The 21,603-nt window shown below is 39.0% G+C and overlaps 1 protein-coding gene across 4 annotated transcripts in view; it reads left to right on the top strand.

Moving 5' to 3' along the window:
- ATF7IP2 (activating transcription factor 7 interacting protein 2) overlaps positions 1-21,603 on the top strand; it is a 70,176-nt gene that overhangs the window by 20,105 nt on the left and 28,468 nt on the right. For 3 of the 4 annotated variants that reach the window (XR_009864753.1, XM_062180956.1, XM_062180955.1), the window contains exons 2-5: positions 4,725-5,575; positions 6,637-6,761; positions 10,962-11,096; positions 14,788-14,883. Coding sequence is in view for 3 of the 4 variants with exons in the window: in XM_062180956.1 (XP_062036940.1) it covers positions 4,735-5,575; positions 6,637-6,761; positions 10,962-11,096; positions 14,788-14,883 (1,197 nt within the window). In the remaining variant the exon portion in view is untranslated. The remainder of the gene's footprint in view (positions 1-4,724; positions 5,576-6,636; positions 6,762-10,961; positions 11,097-14,787; positions 14,884-21,603) is intronic. The other variant, XM_062180957.1, reaches the window with a different exon arrangement.

The following is a 21,603-nucleotide window of genomic DNA, read 5'->3' on the forward strand; positions in this document are numbered from 1 at the left end:
TTAACATCATGAGAAAATTTTTCATTTTAGTTCATGAATTTGCTCTGGTTGCTTCTAAGTAATCTGATGATCAATTTTCAGTACTGCATTTCTGGTGTCTACCCTGTCTTCATCTTCACCTTCTACTATTGAAGTATGGTAAAGTTCCTTTGGAGGGCTCGTAGTGTCTTATTCTTTTATTTATTTATTTGATTTGAAAGGCAAAGCAAGAGAGAGAAAAAGAGAGAAAGAGAAAAAAGAGAGAGAGAGGGAAAGATTGATCTTCCATTTGCTGCTTCACTCCCCAAATGACTGCAGTGACCGGTCCAGGCTGACAACTCAGTCTCTCATGTGAGTGTCAGGAGCGTAAGTATTTGGCCATCTTCTGATGCTTTCCTAGGCATCAGAGCAAGGAGCTGGATTGCAAGTAGAGCAGTCAGGATTTGAACTGATGTTCACCCGTGTTAGAGGCGGCAGCTTAACCTATTGCATCACAACCCCAGCTTCTAATATACTTAATTTATTACTCTGTTGTGCTACTGATTGGTACGTGACTGCTTTCTGCTTTCTGGAGATTGTAGTGTTACCAAAGAACATTTTTGCACTTTGACCAGGTAGATACATTTGCAGACATTATTATCTAGCAGTGACAGAGCCAAGTTACAGAGCACATATATTCAGTTCTAGATTTGTGCTACCACCAGTATTGTATGAAAGCACCAGTTTCTCCACATCTTCACCAAGCCTTATTAGTATTTTTATTTTTAGTTATTCTGGGTAATACATAGAAGAATCTCACATGCTTTTATTTGATAAATGGGGTACCTAATCATCTGCTATTCATCATTTTTATTTCTTTTGTGAAGTGCCTGTTTAAATGTTTTGTTTTGTCTGTGCACAGTGTGTGAGCCTTAGAGCTTTTTACAAGGATCTGACCACTGCAGAGGCATGAAAATGTGCTCCAGTTTTCTTCTTCTTTTTTATTTTTTAAATTTTTTTAATTTTTAAATTTTTGACAGGCAGAGTGGACAGAGAGACAGACAGAGAGAAAGGTCTTCCTTTTTTGCCGTTGATTCACCCTCCAATGGCCGCTGCAGCCGGCGCACTGTGCTGATCCGAAGGCAGGAGCCAGGTGCTTCTCCTGGTCTCCCATGGGGTGCAGGGCCCAAGCACTTGGGCCATATTCCACTGCACTCCCGGGCCATAGCTGAGGGCTGGAATGGAAGAGGAGCAACTGGGACAGAACCCGGTGCCCCGACCGGGACTAGAACCCTGGGGTGCTGGCGCCGCTAGGCGGAGGATTAGCCTGTTGAGCCACGGTGCCGGCCCCGGTTTTCTTCTAAAACCCGTTTTACAGTTCACATTTAAATATGCCATGCTTTTGGAGTTGATTTTGTTCGTGTTCTTTATTATTTTTTAGTTGACTTTGAGATACAGTGTGTGATAAAAGATTAAAATATGTTTATTCAGTTTACTTAATTCAAGACCGTCCTTTCTCCCGTTTTACTGCAATATCACCTTTGTTGGAGGCAGGTAACTATGTGTGAAGCTGTTTTTGGATTCCTGTACTGTTTCATTGGTACCACTCCCTCTATTACTACCACCTATTTAAAAGTGATATCTAATATTTTAGGTCTTCTTATTTTGTAGTTCAAGACTATCTTAATTACTTTGTCCCTTGAATTTCCATATAAATTTTAGAATTGGTTTATAAATATACATAAACAGATACTGGGATTCAAAAGACTACATTTTTAAAATCTGTATATCTTAGTCCATTTTCTGTCGCTAATAACACAATACCACAGACTAAGTAAGAAATTTTTATTTTTTTTCCCCAGAAAGCTTTTATTTAAGGTACACAAAGTTCATGCATTGCAAAAAAAACAACTTTAGGAACATAGTGATTTTTCCCACCTTACCCGTCCTCCAGTTATAGCAAGTAAATAAGTTATAAAGAAAAGAGGTTTTGGCTCAAGGGGCTGCATCTTGTGATGGATGGCCTTATTTTTTGCAGTGTACTGATGTAGTGCAGGTTATCATTTGGTAGGAGATAAGGGGCTTGTGAGAGACCTAGTAGTGGCTTTTATAGCAGACCCACTCTGGAGGTAGCCCATTAAACCATTTATTGAATAAATGGATTACTCATTTTTGAAGGTTGAACCCTAATTACCTCTTAAAGGTCCTACCTGGTTCCACTTCTTAATATCCCATAATGAGGATTAAATTTTAACATGAGTTTTAGAGGGGATAAACCACATTAAGTCCATAACATACATATTACATATATTTTATATGCATCAAATACAGAAATTTTAACCGAAAACTTAAATTTTGGGCCTTACTTTAGGCCATTTCCAAAAGACCTTGAGAAGGATCATAGCAATGTGTTCACATGGTTGGATATTTTTGTAAGATTTACAAAAGTAAAATATTTTACCTAGTAACTTAAAATTTATGATTCTTTTCACCTTGATTTTTCCTTACCTGTGTGTTACCTGAAAATAGAATGGCTTAAGAATTTTGTGATTGTCGGCCGGCGCCGTGGCTTAACAGGCTAATCCTCCGCCTTGTGGCACCGGCACACCAGGTTCTAGTCCCGGTTGGGGCGCCGGATTCTATCCCGGTTGCCCCTCTTCCAGGCCAGCTCTCTGCTATGGCCCGGGAAGGCAGTGGAGGATGGCCCAAGTGCTTGGGCCCTGCACCCGCATGGGAGACCAGGAGACCTGGCTCCTGGCTTCGGATCAGCGCAATGTGCTGGCCGCAGCGGCCATTGGAGGGTGAACCAACGGCAAAAAGGAAGACCTTTCTCTCTGTCTCTCTCTCTCACTATCCACTCTGCCTGTAAAAAAAAAAAAAAAAAAAAGAATTTTGTGATTGGGCTTAACAGGTTATGTTTATGGTTCACTTCTGAGAATAGGTAATTATAGACTTTTGGCATAATTGTAAGGTAAATGTGATATTTGGTGCCTGGCACCTGAAATGTATGAATAGCAGAGATGCCAACATTTGAAATTTATGAAGCTAGGAAGTAGTAGGAAAAATTTCCAGTCATCTGATGTTTGCAATTTCAAGTATAAGGCTTAGTTCTCATGAGTTTCTAGTCAAAACTGAACTTTTGTGAGAAATATTCAGTGACACAGCACATTCAATTATCAGTTCACCATATGTTGATTTTCTTTTTTGCTAGATATTTTGTCTTTGTAATTAAATTTTTTTTGTTTATAGGGCACAAAATATAGCAGTATCAACAGAATTACATCTTAGAGAAAGCTGCTCGTTTTATGCATTCCGATAACTTTTTTTTTTTTTTTTTTTTAGCAAAAAGTATCACACTGAAGGGAAGACTTAGTTGTCTATTTTCTCTATGGGAAATAATGAAAAAATTGTATTCATAAAGAATCAAATAATGTGCAATCCTACCTATAAAACAATCTATAGGCTTATCAGGCTCTTAATGGATTGTATGATGTTTATAAGAGTACATGTCAGGTTTTTAAAACTTACACTGTGTATACATAATTTATTTTCTTGTTTTAAATATTTACCTCAACCTAAGGCCTCACAAAACCTGTAACTGTTCCTTATCAAATAATATTTTCAATTAAAATAATATAGTAAAAGAAAGCTTCAAGTAAGAAACTAGATAATGATAAATGAAAAAGTTATTCTTGCACTTTTGGCTGAGTTATTTGTGCCTTACGCCCTAGACTCTTTGACTTTCAAAAATTTTATTCATTTGAGTGAGAGACAACTCCCCAAATGCCCAAATGGCTTGGACTGGTCTGAGACTGAAGCTGGGAGCTGGGAATTCCACCCAGGTTTCCTACATCGGTGCCAGGGATCCAGTTATTTGAGCCATCACTTTTGCCTCCCATGGTTTGCATTCAACCCCTGGAGTTATGAGCCAGAGCTGAGTATTAAACCCAGGTGAACCACTTTGGAACTTGGATGCCTTAAATAGCCTCTTAACTGCTAGGCTAAATGCCTGCTGCTTGTTCCTGACTTTGAGTTTGTTTAGATAATTAGTCTATTTGTTAGATAACTAGTCTATTGTGCCTCAATATACAATAATTCATTTTGCTTGCTTTTATTATGCCTTTGTAATCTGGCAGTACTTCTTTCTTTTAAACCATGTACTAACCCACATTTCTGATCAAAGATGATGTGAATACTGAGGGATCAACACTGAATTACTTTGCGATGTATCAGATTTTTACTAAAATTATGAAAAATATTATGTAAGCCAAGTTAAATTTGAACTTCCATTTTTATGTTACATATCTTAATGCTTGTATAAGGATTACTGTACCTCTGATTATTGTGGAAATTTGAACATTAGGAAAGCTTAAAGGGTGCTAATAAATATAGAAGATACAATGTTCTATACAAAGCATTGTTTTTCATTTTTATGAAGAGATGCCACCTAATCTTTAGGTTATCTAAATGATGGCCATTTTGGATAATTACATCAACAGTGAATGTTTTATTGCTCATGTGATACAACAAAAAATGATCAGATAAATTATCAGGACTAGTATTAAATAGAAGCTTACTCATAAAATTTGAGTTTATATAGCATAGATTTCTAGAAAAAAAGTGTGTTTCTCAGTGACAAAAGTGTGATTTCTAATAGGAATAATTATCTAAATTTTGAGATCCACAATCTTAACATTATTTAAATATCGTTAAGGAAATAACATTTATTTGAGAAAAGCATTTAATTATGATATTTTAAATTTTAGGTTATGAAAGATGGCGAATCTAGATAAAAGTAAACCGAAGATATTAAAAGCCAAAAAAACAATGCCCACAAGTTGCCGGAAGCAAGTAGAGATCCTGAATAAGTCAAAGAATGTTGAAGCACTGAAAACAGCATCAACTGGGAGTAATGTTCCAACTGATAATCTGAATTTAAGTACTGATTTCATAATAAGCACATCTAGACTGTCTCAAAATGTTGGTTTCTCTTTGGACTCTAACAAAAATACAGTGTCCTCAGAAAAAAACACAATAATCCCTCAGAATTTAATAAAACCAGTGGAAGAAAATGTTGATTCAGAAGCCAGATTGGAATGTGTTAATGAACACGTTACATGTCCTAACCAAAAGCCAAGAAAAGCAATAGATTCTCCCAGCAAACTCTGTATACAAAAAGCAAAAGATTCATGGGATACTTCTGAAAGCCATTTTGAATATCATACAAGTGTAACAAGTTCCTTTTTTGAACATAACAAGAATTCTCATCTGAAATCCATTTGGTGGCCACCCTCTCTATTGAGTAGTATACTTCAAATGCCAAAGGCTACAGAAATGAATACCTTGGATGATAAGAGAATCGACAACATGATTTCCCTTTCAAAAACAAGCTCCAAATCAGTGTCACTTCATAAAAGGCAAAATGACATTTTAAGTTCAGATTCAGATTTTGTGCCTATTGAAAAAACACCTAACTTGAGTTCAGTCAGTTCCAGCAACTGTGCTGCTAAAGTTTTGAAAAGTGAAGAATACAATAAAAACTGTTATTCCAGCATTTCAAATTGTGAAAGTACCGAATCAGAATGGCGATCATCACTTGACACTGATGGAAATAAGAGTAAGTGTATGTTTATGCATCTTTTAGAGAAATTAAGATAGTCACTTTCCTTTGAGGGGTTTTAAAGCCTCAGATACCGACAGAGTACATATGAGTGTAGACAAGGAAACAGTAAAGGATGACTAATTATTTTTAGAGTATCTTGTTTTAAACCATTTTTAAAAAAGATTTATTTATTTGCAAGGCAGAGTTATAGAGAAGAAGAGATCTTTCATCTGCTGGTTTACTCCCCAAATGGCTGCAGTGGCTAGAGCTGAGCCAGGCTGAAGCTGGAAGCTAGAATTCCATCTGTGTCTCTTACGTGGGTGGCAGGGGCCTAAGTACTTGGGTCATGGTCCTCTGCTTTCCCAGCATATTAGCAGGGAGCTGGATCAGAAGTGAAACATAAGGGAAATGCCCTGGCACCTATAGGATATGCTGGTACCACAGGTGGTGGCCTAGCCCACTGTGCCACAACGCCAGCTCTTCTGAGTCATTCTTGATGAGGAGAGCTAAAGGATTGTTAAAAGAGAAAATTAAAACGAATTTAGTTTTGCAGATCTTAATTGGCTTTATTTTAGTTCTTGGAATTGGGCAAGAGTTTGGACCAAAAATGACTCAATTTTTGTTAATAGAGAAAAGGAAGTGAAACTTATCAAAAGGAAACGGCATTAGAAGTAGGGTATTTATGTTATTTAAACAGAAGAAACTTGAGGTTTTTGTTTTGTTTTGTTTTTGTCTCAGCTACAGAATGATCATCATTTAACAAGATGTATTTAAAATTACTTAAAAGTAATAATAGGATAACCTATTAGGAATATGTAGGACTAAGTAACTGTACTCACATAAAAGTAAGCAGAATGATTTGCTTATTGTAAATGATTAAATGCTATAATTTATTCAATTTTCATTGGTAAAGATGTATTTAATAAAGTTAAAGGACAATGTATCTGAGACCAGAACCCTACCTAGGATATAAGGAGTAGTTTGGTTTTTCCATTTGCTTGGAGGGTTCCTAAATTAGGTAGTTCTTCCTTCTCTAGAAGGAAGAATATACATCTCTAATTTTGCATCTCTCTAAGGCCAAAATCAGAAGAAGAGGATGTTTTCAGAAAACAAAGAAAATGCTAAGCGCATGAAAACTTCAGAGCAAATTAATGGAAATAGTCGTGTAACCCCAGAAAGGCAAACAGCATTGCTGGAAAAGGTAAAAATTGAGACTTTAAACATTTGCTTCAGAAACTTTTACTTTTGGTGAGTACAAATGTTAAATTAACTGATCTCCACAATGACATAGTACAGATGACTTTGTTAATAGAAAATAGGTTTTTGAAAACTGAATTAGCAGACAGAGCAATTAGGGACAGATAATTTTTTTAAATATCCAAAACAGCTCTGATTTCTAGAAAATCATCTTGGGCATAGTAACTGAGAATCATCTGTAGGTACAGTCCTGTTGTATTAAGAGAATGTCTTCAGTCAGTTCTACACTCAGATCTCTGTGTGAGTCATGCACTAAATGACCTGGAGCTTTGCTGAACAGTCCAGTCTTTGTATTGGTCTTTGAACTGCAGCTATAGCTGCTTGCAGACCTCATCACAATTGATCACTCCTTCATAGACTCAAAATAACACAGAAGTCCATTGTAAAATCCTATTGCATTCAGGTTTAATTGTCCTAATATCCACATTTACATGGATATACTGCATTATCAGATATTTTGCTTTAAAGCATCATTAAGCACACTCATTTTTCCCCATTCTATATCATGCTACTACAGTCTCCATTAATGTCTGATCATCTGTGAATAGAAGTGTAATGAGCTTCAATTTTAATATATTGACTCTAATCAGGACCTGTTTTGATGATTGTGTTTTGCTATTTCATTACTACTTGACTGGCACCACTAAAGTCATTACTTGATAGATGAATGTCTCTCAGCTGTAATGGACCAAAATTTCCCTATCCAAATAATTCTACAAGCTGTTTCAGAAACCAAAGCACTACTGTTTTCTTTTTTTTCTTTTAATTATTTATTTGAAAGGCAGAGTTAGAGGTACAGAGAGCAAGCATCCTTCTGCTGGTTCACTCCCCAGATAGCTGGGCCAGGCCAGAGCCAGGAACTTCATTCTGGTTTCACACCTGGGTGGTACAAGTCCAAATCCTTGGGTCATCTGATGCTTTCCCAGGTGTATCAGTGGAAGCTGGATGGGAAGTAGAGCAGCTGGGACTTGAACTGGTGCTTATATAGAACGCTGGCATTTCAGGTAGAGGCTTAATCTGTTGCGTCACAACACCAGTCCTAATACTAGTGTTTCTACTTGATTTCACTGGCATAGAAAAATCAATATATTCCTTGTTTCTGTCTACCTCCTAAAATATATGACCCAGGTTGACTCAAAGAAAATAGTTCTTTGTACTGAGTTTAGGGAATATTGTTTGTGTTACCTACCCTCAGAAGTTTCTTGTACATTATCCAAACACAACTTGGGTAGTAGCTAATTCTTTATTCCTATCTAAATAGCTAGCTTTCCCTAACATATTGTAATTCCTGTTCAAACAACTGCCTCTAAAGCATGTCTGTGTGTTTATCATGTTTGTATTTTGTTGATGTGGGGCCCCTGTTTTGATGTTGTTCTCTACTGAGAGTCCCAGCACTGTTATTTCTGATCATAACCTCAAAACTGGCTGAGTTGGTTGCAGTTAAATTAGAAAAGTACAAGAATTTTGTCATGTAATGTACAAGCTGTTCACTTTTCTCACCATCATAGAAAGTTGGGGGCTGGATGTTATGTTGCAGCCAGTTAAGCTGCCACTTGGAATGCTTGCATCCCATATCAGAGTACCTAATATCAAGTCCCACTTCTGCTTCAAGTCCAGTTTCCTGCTAATGCACACCCTGGGAGGCAGTGATGGCTCAAGTACTTACATTCCTGCTGCTCATGGGAGATTGGGAGTGAAGATCTGGCACAGCCCTGGCTGGTACATGAATCCATCCTCCCTCTCCCTCTCCCTCTCTCTCTGCCTTTCAAATAAATAAAAATAAATTTATATTTTAAGAAAGCTTTGGCAGATTTATACTTTCTACAAACTTTAGGCCAACGTGGCTGCCATCTGCAAATTGAAGTTAGGATTTGCATTAGATTCCTTAATGTTAGACATATTACTTTTGGTAAAAGGCATTATGATGTATTTGTTGGAGGTTAGTGTGTCTTCTGTATAATGAATACTATAAATGAGAACAAGTATCAACTCTGACCAAGAGGAATCACTCCTGGGTGGGCATTTAGTCCAAAATAATAAAATTTAAGGCTCTGCCTGTATCTGAATCACCAGGAGTGCTTGTTTAAAGTGTGATTTCTTTTTCCTTTTTTTTTTTTTTTTTGATTGATTGATTGATTGATTTGAAAGGCAATTACAGAGAGAGGGAGAAACAGAGATCTTCTGTCTTCTGGATCACTCCCCAAATGGCCTCAATGGCTGGAGCTGGGCCAGTCCAAAGCCAGGAGCCTCTTCAGGTCTCCCACATGGGTGCAGGGTCCCAAGCACTTGGGGTATCCTCTGCTGCTTTCCTAGGCACATTAGCAAGGAGCTGGATCAGAAGGGGAGCAGTCAGAACAAAAATTGGTACCCATACGGTATGCTGGCTCCACAGGCATCAGCTTTAAACTGTTGAGCCAGAGTGCCAGCCCCAGAATTTGTGACTTTAACAGGTATCTCATGTGATACTTCCTAACTAGAGAAGTTTGAGAAACACTGCAAATGTGTCTCCATCTTGGAAGCATGTAGTTATGTCTCTCCAAGATTTATCTGGGTATAAGCATCACATACTGACCCCCGCAGGTTACCTGGCGAGCATATAGGGATCCATAGAAACCATACATGGGTAACAGGTAATAGCTATAATAAAAACTGTATGAGTCTATGTTTTTACATATAGTAAATATATGTATATTGAACATTTATTCATTTAATCAAACATTTAAAAGTTGTGAAAGTAAGAACGACAATCATGTCTTAATAATGTTGAAAAACCAGGGAAGAAATGTGAGTGAAGCTTATAGATGAAGTCAATAGATGATAATAGTAAGGAGTGGGAGTAATAGGAAACAAGAAGGGAAGATTACAGAATATGATCATTCTGGTGACATCAATATAAGAGTTTAACATAGGAACTGTGTGCTGAAATTTTGAACACCATGAAGCAAGACATTAGGAGAAGATAGAATTATTAATATCTGAAATATATCACAGCAGGTGTCATTATTAAGAGTCTACTTACTCTGATAGGAAAATTGCTTACAGGAAGAAGTTACACACTGAGTGAAAAACTACAATGAATGTTTCTGAATGTGGCTCAGAGCTGCTGTTTTAAGTGTGTATTTAAATAAAATTTTTTTAGAGATTTATTTATTTGAAAAGCAGTTAGAGGGAATGATAGAGAAAGTGGGGTAGAGGGTAAGGTAGAGAGGGAGGTCTTTCATCTGCTGGTTCACTAAAATGGCTGCGATGGCCAGGGCCTGGAACACCATCCTGGTCTTCCACATGAGTGACAGGGACCACAGGATTTGGACCATCTTCTGCTGCTTTCCCAAACACATTAGCAGGGAGCTTGATTGGAAGTGGAGCAGCTGGGACTCACTGGCAGGGAGGGACTTGAACCAGCTACTCATATGGGATGCCTGCATCCTGGGTTGCAGCTTAGCTCTGTACATCACAGTGCAGGACCCAGCCAGTCTAATCTTTGAAAAACAGATAATGAAATGCATTAATTTTTCATTTGATATTTACTAGAATTTGTCAGAATGGCATGTATTGTCCCTGACTACTTTGAATTTTAACATAAAAAAGCTACCCCTTTAAAAAAAAATTGGTATATTAGTAATGGTGATCATTTTACATGTATATTTCCCTCATATCAATTTACTGTTTTCCATTTTATGGAACTGTTACCTATTACTTTACTATGTTCTTATAAATCCTTTGATAATCACTCATTCAGTAAGCATTTATTATATCTACCAATTTGTAGACAGGAAAAATGAAGTCCAGAGCTGCTGTGACTTCCTAAAAGCTATGTAGCTTTTTAATGTCAGGGTCAGGTTTCAAACTTGTGTAATTTGTTCCATGTCTACTATAGACCAACTATTCTCATCAGTCTCTGGTTTTCAGATAAATAGAGTTCCTTTTTATGGAACACATCTGTATATTAAACATTGGGTGAGTTTGATATTCAAGTGCTGCAAAATTATTAGTATAGTATGAAAAATATTAGTATATAAATGTATAAATAAAAGTATTAGTACAGTAAATCTAAGAAAATAGCAAAGCAATTTTTTTAAATGTAGAAAATTAAACTTTAAAAATTGAAACCTCAGATGTCTTGTTTTTTATCTTAAAACTCTAGGTCAAACATTTGATTCAACAGGAAATCTGTAATATAAATTTCAAACAATTTGATAACAAACTGAAAGAATTGAATGAACGCATTGAGAAGATGCAGTGCAAGAACAAACATGAAGCAGTAGCTAATGAGCTCTTTGTAAGTTTCTAACTTCATTTGAGTCCTTTTAAAAAGTAGAATTGGATGATATCTTACTGGGAGAGGAAAACAGTCGTGGGAGACCCAAATCTGATGTCTAGCCACATGCTTAATGTAAGACTGCATCACAGTTGAATTGTATTGCATTTCAGCAACACTGGCCCTTGAAAAGTGCTCTTTTTTTTCATCTTTTTTATTTTTTTCCCTAAGAAACCTTTTATTTAATGAGTACAAATTTCATAAGTCACTTTTAGGAATATAGTGATTCTTCCAGTCATACCCGCCCTCCCACTCCTACCCCCACTCCCACCCTAACTCCTCCTCCCTTTCCACTCCCATTCTCTGTTAAGATTCATTTTCAGTTAACTTTATACACAGACAACCAACTCTGTAACTAATAGACACAGACTGAGAACAAGTTTTACAGTTAATTCTCCTAACTCATTGAGGACAGAAGTCCTGCATGGAATGTAAGTGCACAGTATGACTCCTGTTGTTAATTTAACAGTTAACACTCTTATATATGACCTCAGTGATCACCCGAGGCTCTTACATGAGCTGCCAAGGCTATGGAAGCCTTTTAAATCCACAGTCTCTGTCAGTATTTGGACAACGCCATAAGCAAAGTGAAAGTTCTCTTCCCCCTTTAGAGAAAAGTCATCCTTCTTTGATTGCCACTTCTTTCTACTAGGGTCTCTCTCACAGAGATCCTTCATCTAGGATATTTTTTTGCCACAGTGTCTTGGCTTTTCCATGCCTGAAATGCTTTCATGGGCTTTTCAGCCAGACCAGAATACCTTAAGGGCTAATTCTGAGGACAGAGTGCTATTTAAAGAAAGCTATTGTTGTTCTATGATTCTGCAGTGTGCACTGCTTCCCATGTTGGAACATTCTCTCCTTATTAATTCTTTTATTGTTACTAGGCACTTGATCCTTTTTATATGATCACTTTAACAATTACTCCTATCTATTAACATCACTTTAACACTTAAGATGGTATTTTTACCACCCATCTTAATGGGATTTGGGGACCCATGGCAAGTTTTTTTTTTTTTTTTTAAGTTTTTATTTAGTGAATGGATTTTTTCATAGATATAACTTTAGGAATATAGTGGTTCTTTTCCCCATACCCACCCTCCCATCCCAACTCCCTCTTCCTCTCCCTCTCCCATCTCCTTCTTCACTATGATTCATTTTTAGCTTGATTTTATATACAGAGGACCAACTCCATGTTAAGCATAGTTAAGCATAGATTTCTTTTTTTTTTTTTTTTTTTTTTGACAGGCAGAGTGGATAGAGAGAGACAGAGAGAAAGGTCTTCCTTTGCCATTGGTTCACCCTCCAATGGCCACCGCGGCTGGTGCGCTGCGGCCGGCACACCGTGCTGATCTGATGGCAGGAGCCAGGTGCTTCTCCTGGTCTCCCATGGGGTGCAGGGCCCAAGCACTTGGGCCATCCTCCACTGCACTCCCGGGCCACAGCAGAGAGCTGGCCTGGAAGATTGGCAACTGGCACAGAATCCAGTGCCCCAACCGGGACTAGAACCTGGTGTGCCAGCGCCGCTAGGCAGACAATTAGCCTGTTGAGCCACGGCGCCGGCTTAAGCATAGATTTCAACAGTTTGCACCCATGCACACACACAAACATACAGAGTACAGTTTTAGAACAAGATTTGCAGTCAATTCTCATAGTACAACTCATTAAGGACGGAGGTCCTACATGGGGAGTAAGTGCACAGTGACTTCTGTTGTTCCTTTAACAATTAACACTCTTATTTTTGATGTCTTATTTGTGTTTCTTATTTATGAGCTCTTGCCATGGGCTGCCAAGGCTGTGGAAGCCTTTTGTGACCATAGACCACATAGGTATGTGTACACGACCATGGCAAGTTTTTAAATTGTAACCTTAGAAGTAGGTCTATAGGAATGTATGCAGAACTATACTGCTTTACAGTTAAGAACTCCTCCTCCCTCTCTTATTCCCACTCTTATTTTTTACTGAGATCTACTTTCAGTTGATTTTATACACATGTGATTAACTCTATGTTAAGTAAAGAGTTCAACAAATAGTATGAAGAAGAAGAGAAATGCTCTTAGAACTACTAGGCATTCTACGTGAATTGATAGGTTTATTGCTTAGGCCATTTCTTTTTTTTTTTTTTTTTTTACTTTTTGACAGGCAGAGTGGACAGTGAGAGAGAGAGACAGAGAGAAAGGTCTTCCTTTTGCCATTGGTTCACCCTCCAATGGCCACCGCGGCCAGCGCACTGCGGCCTGCACACCGCACTGATCCGAAGGCAGGAGCCAGGTGCTTCTCCTGGTCTCCTATGGGGTGCAGGGCCTAGGCCATTTCTTTTCATTGTTAATATATCTTTTATTTTTTATTTTTTATTTTTTTTAAGATTTATTTACTTGAAACACAGAGTTACAGAGAAAGGGAGAGCAGAGAGAAAGGTCTTCCATCTCCTGGTTCACTCCCGAAATGGCCGCAACGGCTGGAGCTGAGCCGAACTGAAGCCAGGAGTCAGGCATTTTCTTCCAGGACTCCCACATAGGTTCAGGGGCCCAAGGACTTGGGCCATCCTCTGCTGCTTTCCCAGGTGTATTAGCAAGAAGCTGGATTGGAACAACAACGGCTAGAACTCAAACTAGTGCCCATATGGAATGCTGGTGCTTCAGGCTAGGGCTTTTTTTTTTTTTTTTTTTTTTTTTTTGACAGGCAGAATGGACAGTGAGAGAGAGAGAGAAACAGAGAAAAAGGTCTTCCTTTACCGTTGGTTCACCTTACAGTAGCCGCTGCAGCCGGTGCACTGTGCTGCACCTATCCTAAACCAGGAGCCAGGTGCTTCTCCTGGTCTCCCATGCGGGTGCAGGACCCAAGGACTTGGGCCATCCTCCACTGTACTCCTGGGCCACAGCAGAGAGCTGGATTGGAAGAGGGTTAACCAGGACAGAATCTGGCGCCCCAACCAGGACTAGAACCTGGGGTGCCGGCGCTGCAGGCAGAGGATTAGCCTGTTGAGCCATGGCACCCACAGGCTAAGGCTTTAACCCACTTTGCCACAGCACCGGCCCCTAATATATCTTTTGTTAGAGCTTATACAACCCGTTTCAAACTATCTTGGAATCTTTTTGTCTTGTTTTATTCTTCTGAGGTTACTTGCTTATTGGTATTTTTACCATTGTTCTCTTGCGTACCAGTTAAAAGTTTGATGTTCTTATTTTTCCATTCTTGATCATTACACCAGCATAGAATGTAATTTGAATGTTTTTGCTTATATAGTTAACCTTCTATATTGTTGAATTCTTGTATCTGTGGATTCAGTTGACCACAGAGCAAAAATACTCAGGAAGAAATTGTGTTTATTAAATATGTACAGACGTTTTCTTGTCATTATTCCCTATGACTCTTTACACAGCATTTACTTTGTTTAGGGACTAAATGTAATCTAGAGGTGAATTAAAGTCTACAGGAGAATATGTGTAGGTTCTCTGTAAATATACCATTTTACATAAGAGCCTTGAACATCACTGGAGCCAATCCCCATGGATACAAAGAGACAGTTGTATAAGAATTTCTCATTTATTTAGGTGAATGCCTAAGTTTCACAAGACTACCCTGGCAAATAACTTCTCCTTCTATAAGATATTTAGTATTCTGTTTAGTATTTGTTTTTGTCTTTTTCTTCTAGGCAAAAATAGCAAAACTTCAGAGACGTATTAAAGCAGTATTATCATCTCAGAGTATTCGTATAGAACCAAATGTGTCTACTAATACAGCCTATAAGGTTGGTATATAAACACAAGAGTTTTAATAACCTAATTGATTTACTTTATTAGTAGTTGTGTTATCAGAAATAAATATATTTCCAAGCTGGGACAGAAGGCCTAAATGATAACAAGTTTATATTTAGAATGTTTCCATGAATGTATCTCTGGAGGATATACCCTTAGGTGATAAACGATTTATTTCTTTTTAGGCAGTACAGAGGGATTGACAATTACCTAAACTATTTCCCTACCCCATCATTTTATAATGAAATGTATTCAACATATACAGCAAACTTGGAAGAATTTTACAGTCAAGACACATTCATGGGGCCAGCGCCATGGCTCACATGGCATCCCATGTGAGCACCGGGTTCTAGTCCCGGTTGCTCCTCTTCCAGTCCAGCTCTCTGCTGTGGCCCAGGAGAGCAGTGGAGGGTGGCCCAAGTGCTTGGGCCCCTGCACCCGCATGGGAGACCAGGAGGAAGCACCTGGCTCCTGGCTTCAGATCAGCACAGCATCGGCCGTGGTGGCCATTAGGGGAGTGAACCAATGGAAGAAGACCTTTCTCTCTGTCTGTCTCTCTCACTCTCTGTGACTCTACCTGTCAAATAAAAAAAAAAGACACATTCCTATATTCTATTTTTTTAATATTTGAGTATACTTTTGTCATTTATCTGTCAATCTATGTATTCTTCTAAGCCAGTTTATATTGGTACATTGAAAATGCTGACATTTTATGTCAAAATACACTTGGAAATGTGTACTTTTTTAAGCTTAATTTTTATTACGCATTTTTCAATTTTAATTTTTAATTAGCTTTAAACATTCAATATCGCTCATAGATAGAATTTTTTAAAAATATTTTATTTATATATCTGAGAGGCAGAATTAGACAAAGATCCTCCTTCCAGTGGTTCACTCCCCAAATGGCCACAACAGCTGTAGCTGGGCTGATTTGAAGCCAGGAGCCAGGAGCTTCTTCAGGGTCTCTCACATCGGTGCAGGGGCTCAAGCACTTGGGCCATCTTTGACTGCCTTCCCAGGCCATCAGCAGGGAGCTGAATCAGAAGAGGAGCAGCCATAACATGAACCGGCACCCATATGGGATGCCACTGCCACAGGCAGAGGCTTAACCTTCTATGCTACAGAGCCAGCCCCTCATAGATACAATTCTAAGAATGTAATGATAGTCCCTTCCTCCTTCTCCTTCCTACCTTCCAGCATCCTTCCCTCTCCTTTTTTTCTTTGTTTTTGAGATAATATATTTTGATTTATATTACAGTAAAAAGGCTTTAATGCTTCACTAAATAAGTTTAACATGTAAAAAACCAAAAGCCCCTAGTTTAGTGGGAATTAGACAATGGCCATAAACAATAACTGAACAGAAATATGACCAATTTATCCATATACAGTAAACTTTAAAGTAATCATAGATCAATGGTATAATGCTCTTAAACATTGGCTTGACAAAGGTATAAAACAGTTTACTAAACTGTTTGTGTTAGGCATTTCATTTCTTCTTCTTCTTGTTTTTTTTTTTTTTTTTTTTTTAATTTTAGCTCTCCCATATAAGGGAGAACACACAGTATTTGTTTTTTGAGTATGGCTTATTTCTCTCAACATGATGTTCTGCGGTTATGTCGATTTTGCTGAAAATGGTAGAATTTCATTCTTTTAAATAGCTGAATAATTTCCATGGTCTCTATATACCGCGTATTCTTTATTCATCTGATGATAGACACCTGGGTTGATTAGAAATTTTGGCCATTGTGAGCAGTGCTGCAGTAAACATGGGAGTGTAGGTTTCTCTGATACAACATGTTCATGTCTTTTGGGTATATACCCAGTAGTGGGATTGCTGGATCATATGGCAGATCTATTTCTAGTTTTTAAAGAAATCTCCATACTATTGTCCACAGTGGCCATATTAATTTACATTCCCACCAACAGTGTATACGTGTTCCTCTTTCTCTGGAAATGTGTACTTTTAAAACATTACATATACATTGCAGTGATATAGTATGTGTTACAAGTAGACTTTTATGTAAAATTTAAATATTTCCTGTGCGTATTTGGTGAATTTTTTTCTTGTAATGTCTTTATTAGGATTTGATTTCAGATTTATGTTAGCCCCAATAAATGAATCGGGAAACACTTCCTCTGTTTTCTTAGAGTTTGTCTAAGATTTTTATTATTTCTCAAAGGTTTGAGAACCCACCTCTGAAAACTGGCGAGGTGAGCAGCTTTAAGATTTCTGCCTAAAATTTTAATTCTTTTTCATCTTGTCTCAGTTTTGTAAGTTTACTTTTCACAGTCTGTTTCATCTAAATTGTATAATTTGTTGACATACAGTTATTTCTAAAACTCCATTTTCCTTTTAATGGCTGTAGAACTGTTGTGATATAGTCTACTTCATTTCTGGTGTGGTGAATCTATGTTTCTTTTTTTCCTTGATCAGTCTTGATGTTTTTAAAGCTGTTCTCTATATCCTTTACATTGATTTCTAACTCTTTTTCTTTTAAATTCTTTGGATACAGTTTATTCTTTTGTTTCTAGCTTCTTCCAAAGTAAAAGCAGTTTTTAACCTTTTCTTCTACTAGAAAACATTTAAAGCTAAATTTCCATCTATGTACCAATTTTTCTAAGCACCTTGTAAGCATTTGCTTTCTGTTCTGCTTAGGTTATGCATTTCATAGTGCAGACACTTTAGAATAGTCTTCGATATTTTTGTTTTCCATCAGGCTCAAAATAATTTCTAGCCGGCGCCGCGGCTCAATAGGCTAATCCTCCGCCTAGCGGCGCCGGCACACCGGGTTCTAGTCCCGGTCGGGGCACCGATCCTGTCCCGGTTGCCCCTCTTCCAGGCCAGCTCTCTGCTGTGGCCAGGGAGTGCAGTGGAGGATGGCCCAGGCCCTTGGGCCCTGCACCCCATGGGAGACCAGGATAAACACCTGGCTCCTGCCATCGGATCAGCGCGGTGCGCCGGCTGCAGCGCGCTACCGCGGCGGCCATTGGAGGGTGAACCAACGGCAAAAAGGAAGACCTTTCTCTCTGTCTCTGTCTCTCACTGTCCACTCTGCCTGTCAAAAATTAAAAAAAAAAATAATAATAATTTCTAGTTTCCCTTGTGGTATGGGTTGTTTGGAAGTGTGTATGTTTAATTTCCAAGTGTTTGGAACTTTTCTGTGTATATTTTTTTAAAAAAGATTTATTCTGTTTATTTGAAAGACAGTTACAGAGAGAGGTAGAGACTGAGAGAGAGTCTTCTTCCTTCCACTGGTTCTCTTCCTTCCACTGGTTCACTCCCCAAATGGCCGCAATGGTCAGAGCTGAGCTGATCCAAAGGGAGGAGCCAGGAGCTTCTTCTGGGTCTCCCAAGTGGGTACAGGGGCCCGAGGAGTTGGGCCATCCTCCACTGCTTTACTGGGCGAATTAGCAGGGAGCTGGATTGGAAGTGGAACAACCAGGACTCAAACCGGCGCCCATATGGGATGCCGGTGCTGCAGGCCAGGGCCTTACTGTGCCACTATGCTTGCTCCTTTTGTATGTATCTTATTTCTATTCATTTATAATTCATTTTAGTTGTAGAATATCCTGTGTAGCACTTTAAGAGTTGTTGACATTTATTTTATAGGCCAGCATATAATTTTACTTTGGACATTTCACGTACAGAATGTTGGGTACATGTTCTTTTTTTAAGATTTATTTATTTTAAAGACAGCTTTATAGAGATCCATCCATCTTGCATCTGCTGGTTTACTCCCCAGATGGGGCAATGGCCAGGACTGGGCCAAGTTGAAGCCAGAAGCCTGGAACTCCATCTGGTCTCCCACTCGGATGGCAAAGGTCCAGGGACTTGGGACATCTACTACTGCTTTCCCAGACATATTAGCAGGGAGCTAGATTGGAAGAGGAGCAGCCAGGACTCCAGTTCATGTGGGATTCAGGGATCTCAGGCAGCAGGTTAACTTGCTATTGCTAAATGCTGGCTCTGAGTACAATGTTGTGTAAATGTTACTTTTGCATTAATTATACCAAGGAGTTTGATAGTATTGTTTAGACCTTCTATAGTTGTGGTTGAGTGAACAATGGCTTCCACAAGATCCCTATGAGGTAACCTCCAGAATCTGTGGGTATGTACTTTACATGATAAAAGGGGCTCTGGAGGTGTGATTAAATTATTGAATGCTTTCATTGGGGGGATTATCCAGAATTATCCTAGAGTAATCACAAGGGTCCTTACAAAGAAGAAAAAGGTCAAAGGCCAAGATGGGACAGTGGAGGCAGAGGTTAGAATGTCATGCACTGGAGATGAGGAAGAGGTCAGGGAACACCGGCAGCCTTGTACAGCTAGAAGAAAGCCTCCAGAAGGAGTGTCCGCACTTTGGATTTCCGCTCAGAGAGACCGATTTCCAACTCTGGCCGCCACAACCATGTTAGAATAAACTCTTGTTGTTTTGAGCTCTTCATTTTATAATAATTTGTTAAAGTAGTTCAAGAAATTTAATACAGAATTTGGTTCCAGGAAGTATAGGATGTTCCTGTGGAAATGGCTTTTGGAATTGCATAATGGGTAGAGGCTGGAAGAATTTTGCAGAACATGATGTTTAAAGAGCTTATATTGCCTTGAAGAAACTCTGTTAGAAATGTGGATGCTAAAGACTGCTTGTGAGGGCTCGGAAGGAAATTAGGAACACAGTAGAGAAAACTTACGTAATCTTAGAGAATACTTAAATCTTCATAAACAGACTATTGGTAGAAATATGGACATTAAAAGCACTGTTGAGGAGGACTTAAAAAGAAATGAGAACGTTACTGAGTAGTGGAGGAAAGGGGATTCCTCTTATATAGCGCCAGGAACCCTAGCTGAATGGAGCCCTTCAGTTATGTAGGAAACAGAGCTTGGAAGCAGTGAACTTGAGGTTTCATTAGACTGCAGAGATTCTGAGCAAGGTGTTGAGGGAAGATTTGAATACTTTCTTCTTGCTTCTGAAAGTAAAGTGTGAGGGGAAAGAAAAAGGTTGAAGGAGAAACTGTTGAGCAAAAAGGAGTCAGGGCTTGACCTGAAAAATTCTCAGCCTATCCAGATTGCAAAAGATTTTTTTTTTTTTTTTTTTTGACAGGCAGAGTGGACAGTGAGAAAGAGAAAGACAGAGAGAAAGGTCTTCCTTTGCCGTTGGTTCACCCTCCAATGGCCGCTGCGGCCGGCGTACTGCGCTGATCCGATGGCAGGAGCCAGGTGCTTCTTCTCCTGGTCTCCCATGGGGTGCAGGGCCCAAGCACTCCCAGTCCACAGCAGAGAGCTGGCCTGGAAAAGGGGCAACCGGGACAGAATCCGGCGCCCTGACCGGGACTAGAACCGGGTGTGCCAGCGCCGCAAGGTGGAGGATTAGCCTATTTAGCCGCGGCGCCGGCTAGATTGCAAAAGATCCTAAAATTAGAAGGCTCATTGTCAGAAAAGCATGCTCTGAAGACAAAGCCAAGGGTGCAGCTGACCAGCCTCTTGCTTGTGCCTTGGAAGGATCCAATGGTCACAGTATTCAGCCATGCAGAGGCGCTTTGAGGAGATTGGGCATATACCTCTCTCAGGCTAGTTTTAGATACAGCACCTAGGCCCTGGTTTCCTCTTGTGAACTGTAGTCCTAAAGACAGTTTGGAACTTTTCAAAGTTCTTGCAGTGCTATCTTAATTAGTGTCACTCTTCTGGCTATACTAGGTCTCCCGTTTAGTCCTTGCAGATGTCACCTCCATCCCCAGTGTTGTGGGGTGTAAGAGTCAAGGAAACTGCCACTGCAGTGGATTGGACCTACTGCTGTCCCAGGTGTGGAACATGCCCTACCACTGACCCGCATGGTAATGGCTGTACTGCTGTTGCAGTGGATTGGACACTGCTATTGTGGGTGTGGAGTTCTGGAGATTGGTTCCTAGTTGGTCTCTGTGAACACTCTGCTACAACCGATTAGCCTGCTGTTGCCCCAGATATCAAGTGGGGACTGAGCTGACACTACTTTGGTAAAGTGGATTAGCCACTACTACTGTAGGTTTGGGGTGAGAGATAGTTCCTTGGCTTCCTTGGCACCTGGTACAGGATGTATGAAAAATGAAACAAAAACACTCTGTGCACTCAATGTGGTGTTGATCTTCCCTTGATAGATTCCCAGCCAGACTGTCCCTCACACTTTTCATGGTTGTTTCATGGTTATTGGTTGAATTATTTCCAAGGTTATAAATGTGGCCGTGATTGGGAAAAGCAGAGAAGAGGGGGGTCTCTGCCACTTAGTCCTGGAACTGAAAGGATATCAAATATTTTTGCTGTTGCTTTCCAATATTATTTAAAGCTGTTTCTACATATAAAATCTTCTTAATATTTCAGAATTCTTTTTATGTCAACATTTTTATTCATGTTGTCCCTTAGAAAAGTCCATCAATTGGGCAATCCATTGATCCTTTTAGACTGGTTAATATACAGATAGTTTAAATGCCGTGAGTTCTCAACCAAAGTGTCAACTAAATGTTTCACCCTGAGTTTTAAACAGACTCACCAACTGGGAGAGCTATTTGGCAATCTGGTTTCTATTTGTTATGAGAATTATAACAAAAAGTAAAAAATTTTCTTGTTAAAGTCTGAGTGTTTATTAGTTCTCAAAACTTAGTCTAATAAAAATGAAATGTCGAAGTACCTAGATGTTTGTTTTTTTCTTCTTTCTATCCAAACTAGGAAATTATATGTATCATCA

This window comes from Lepus europaeus, chromosome 21, assembly GCF_033115175.1.
Source record: "Lepus europaeus isolate LE1 chromosome 21, mLepTim1.pri, whole genome shotgun sequence".
Classification (NCBI taxonomy): Eukaryota; Metazoa; Chordata; class Mammalia; order Lagomorpha; family Leporidae; genus Lepus; species Lepus europaeus.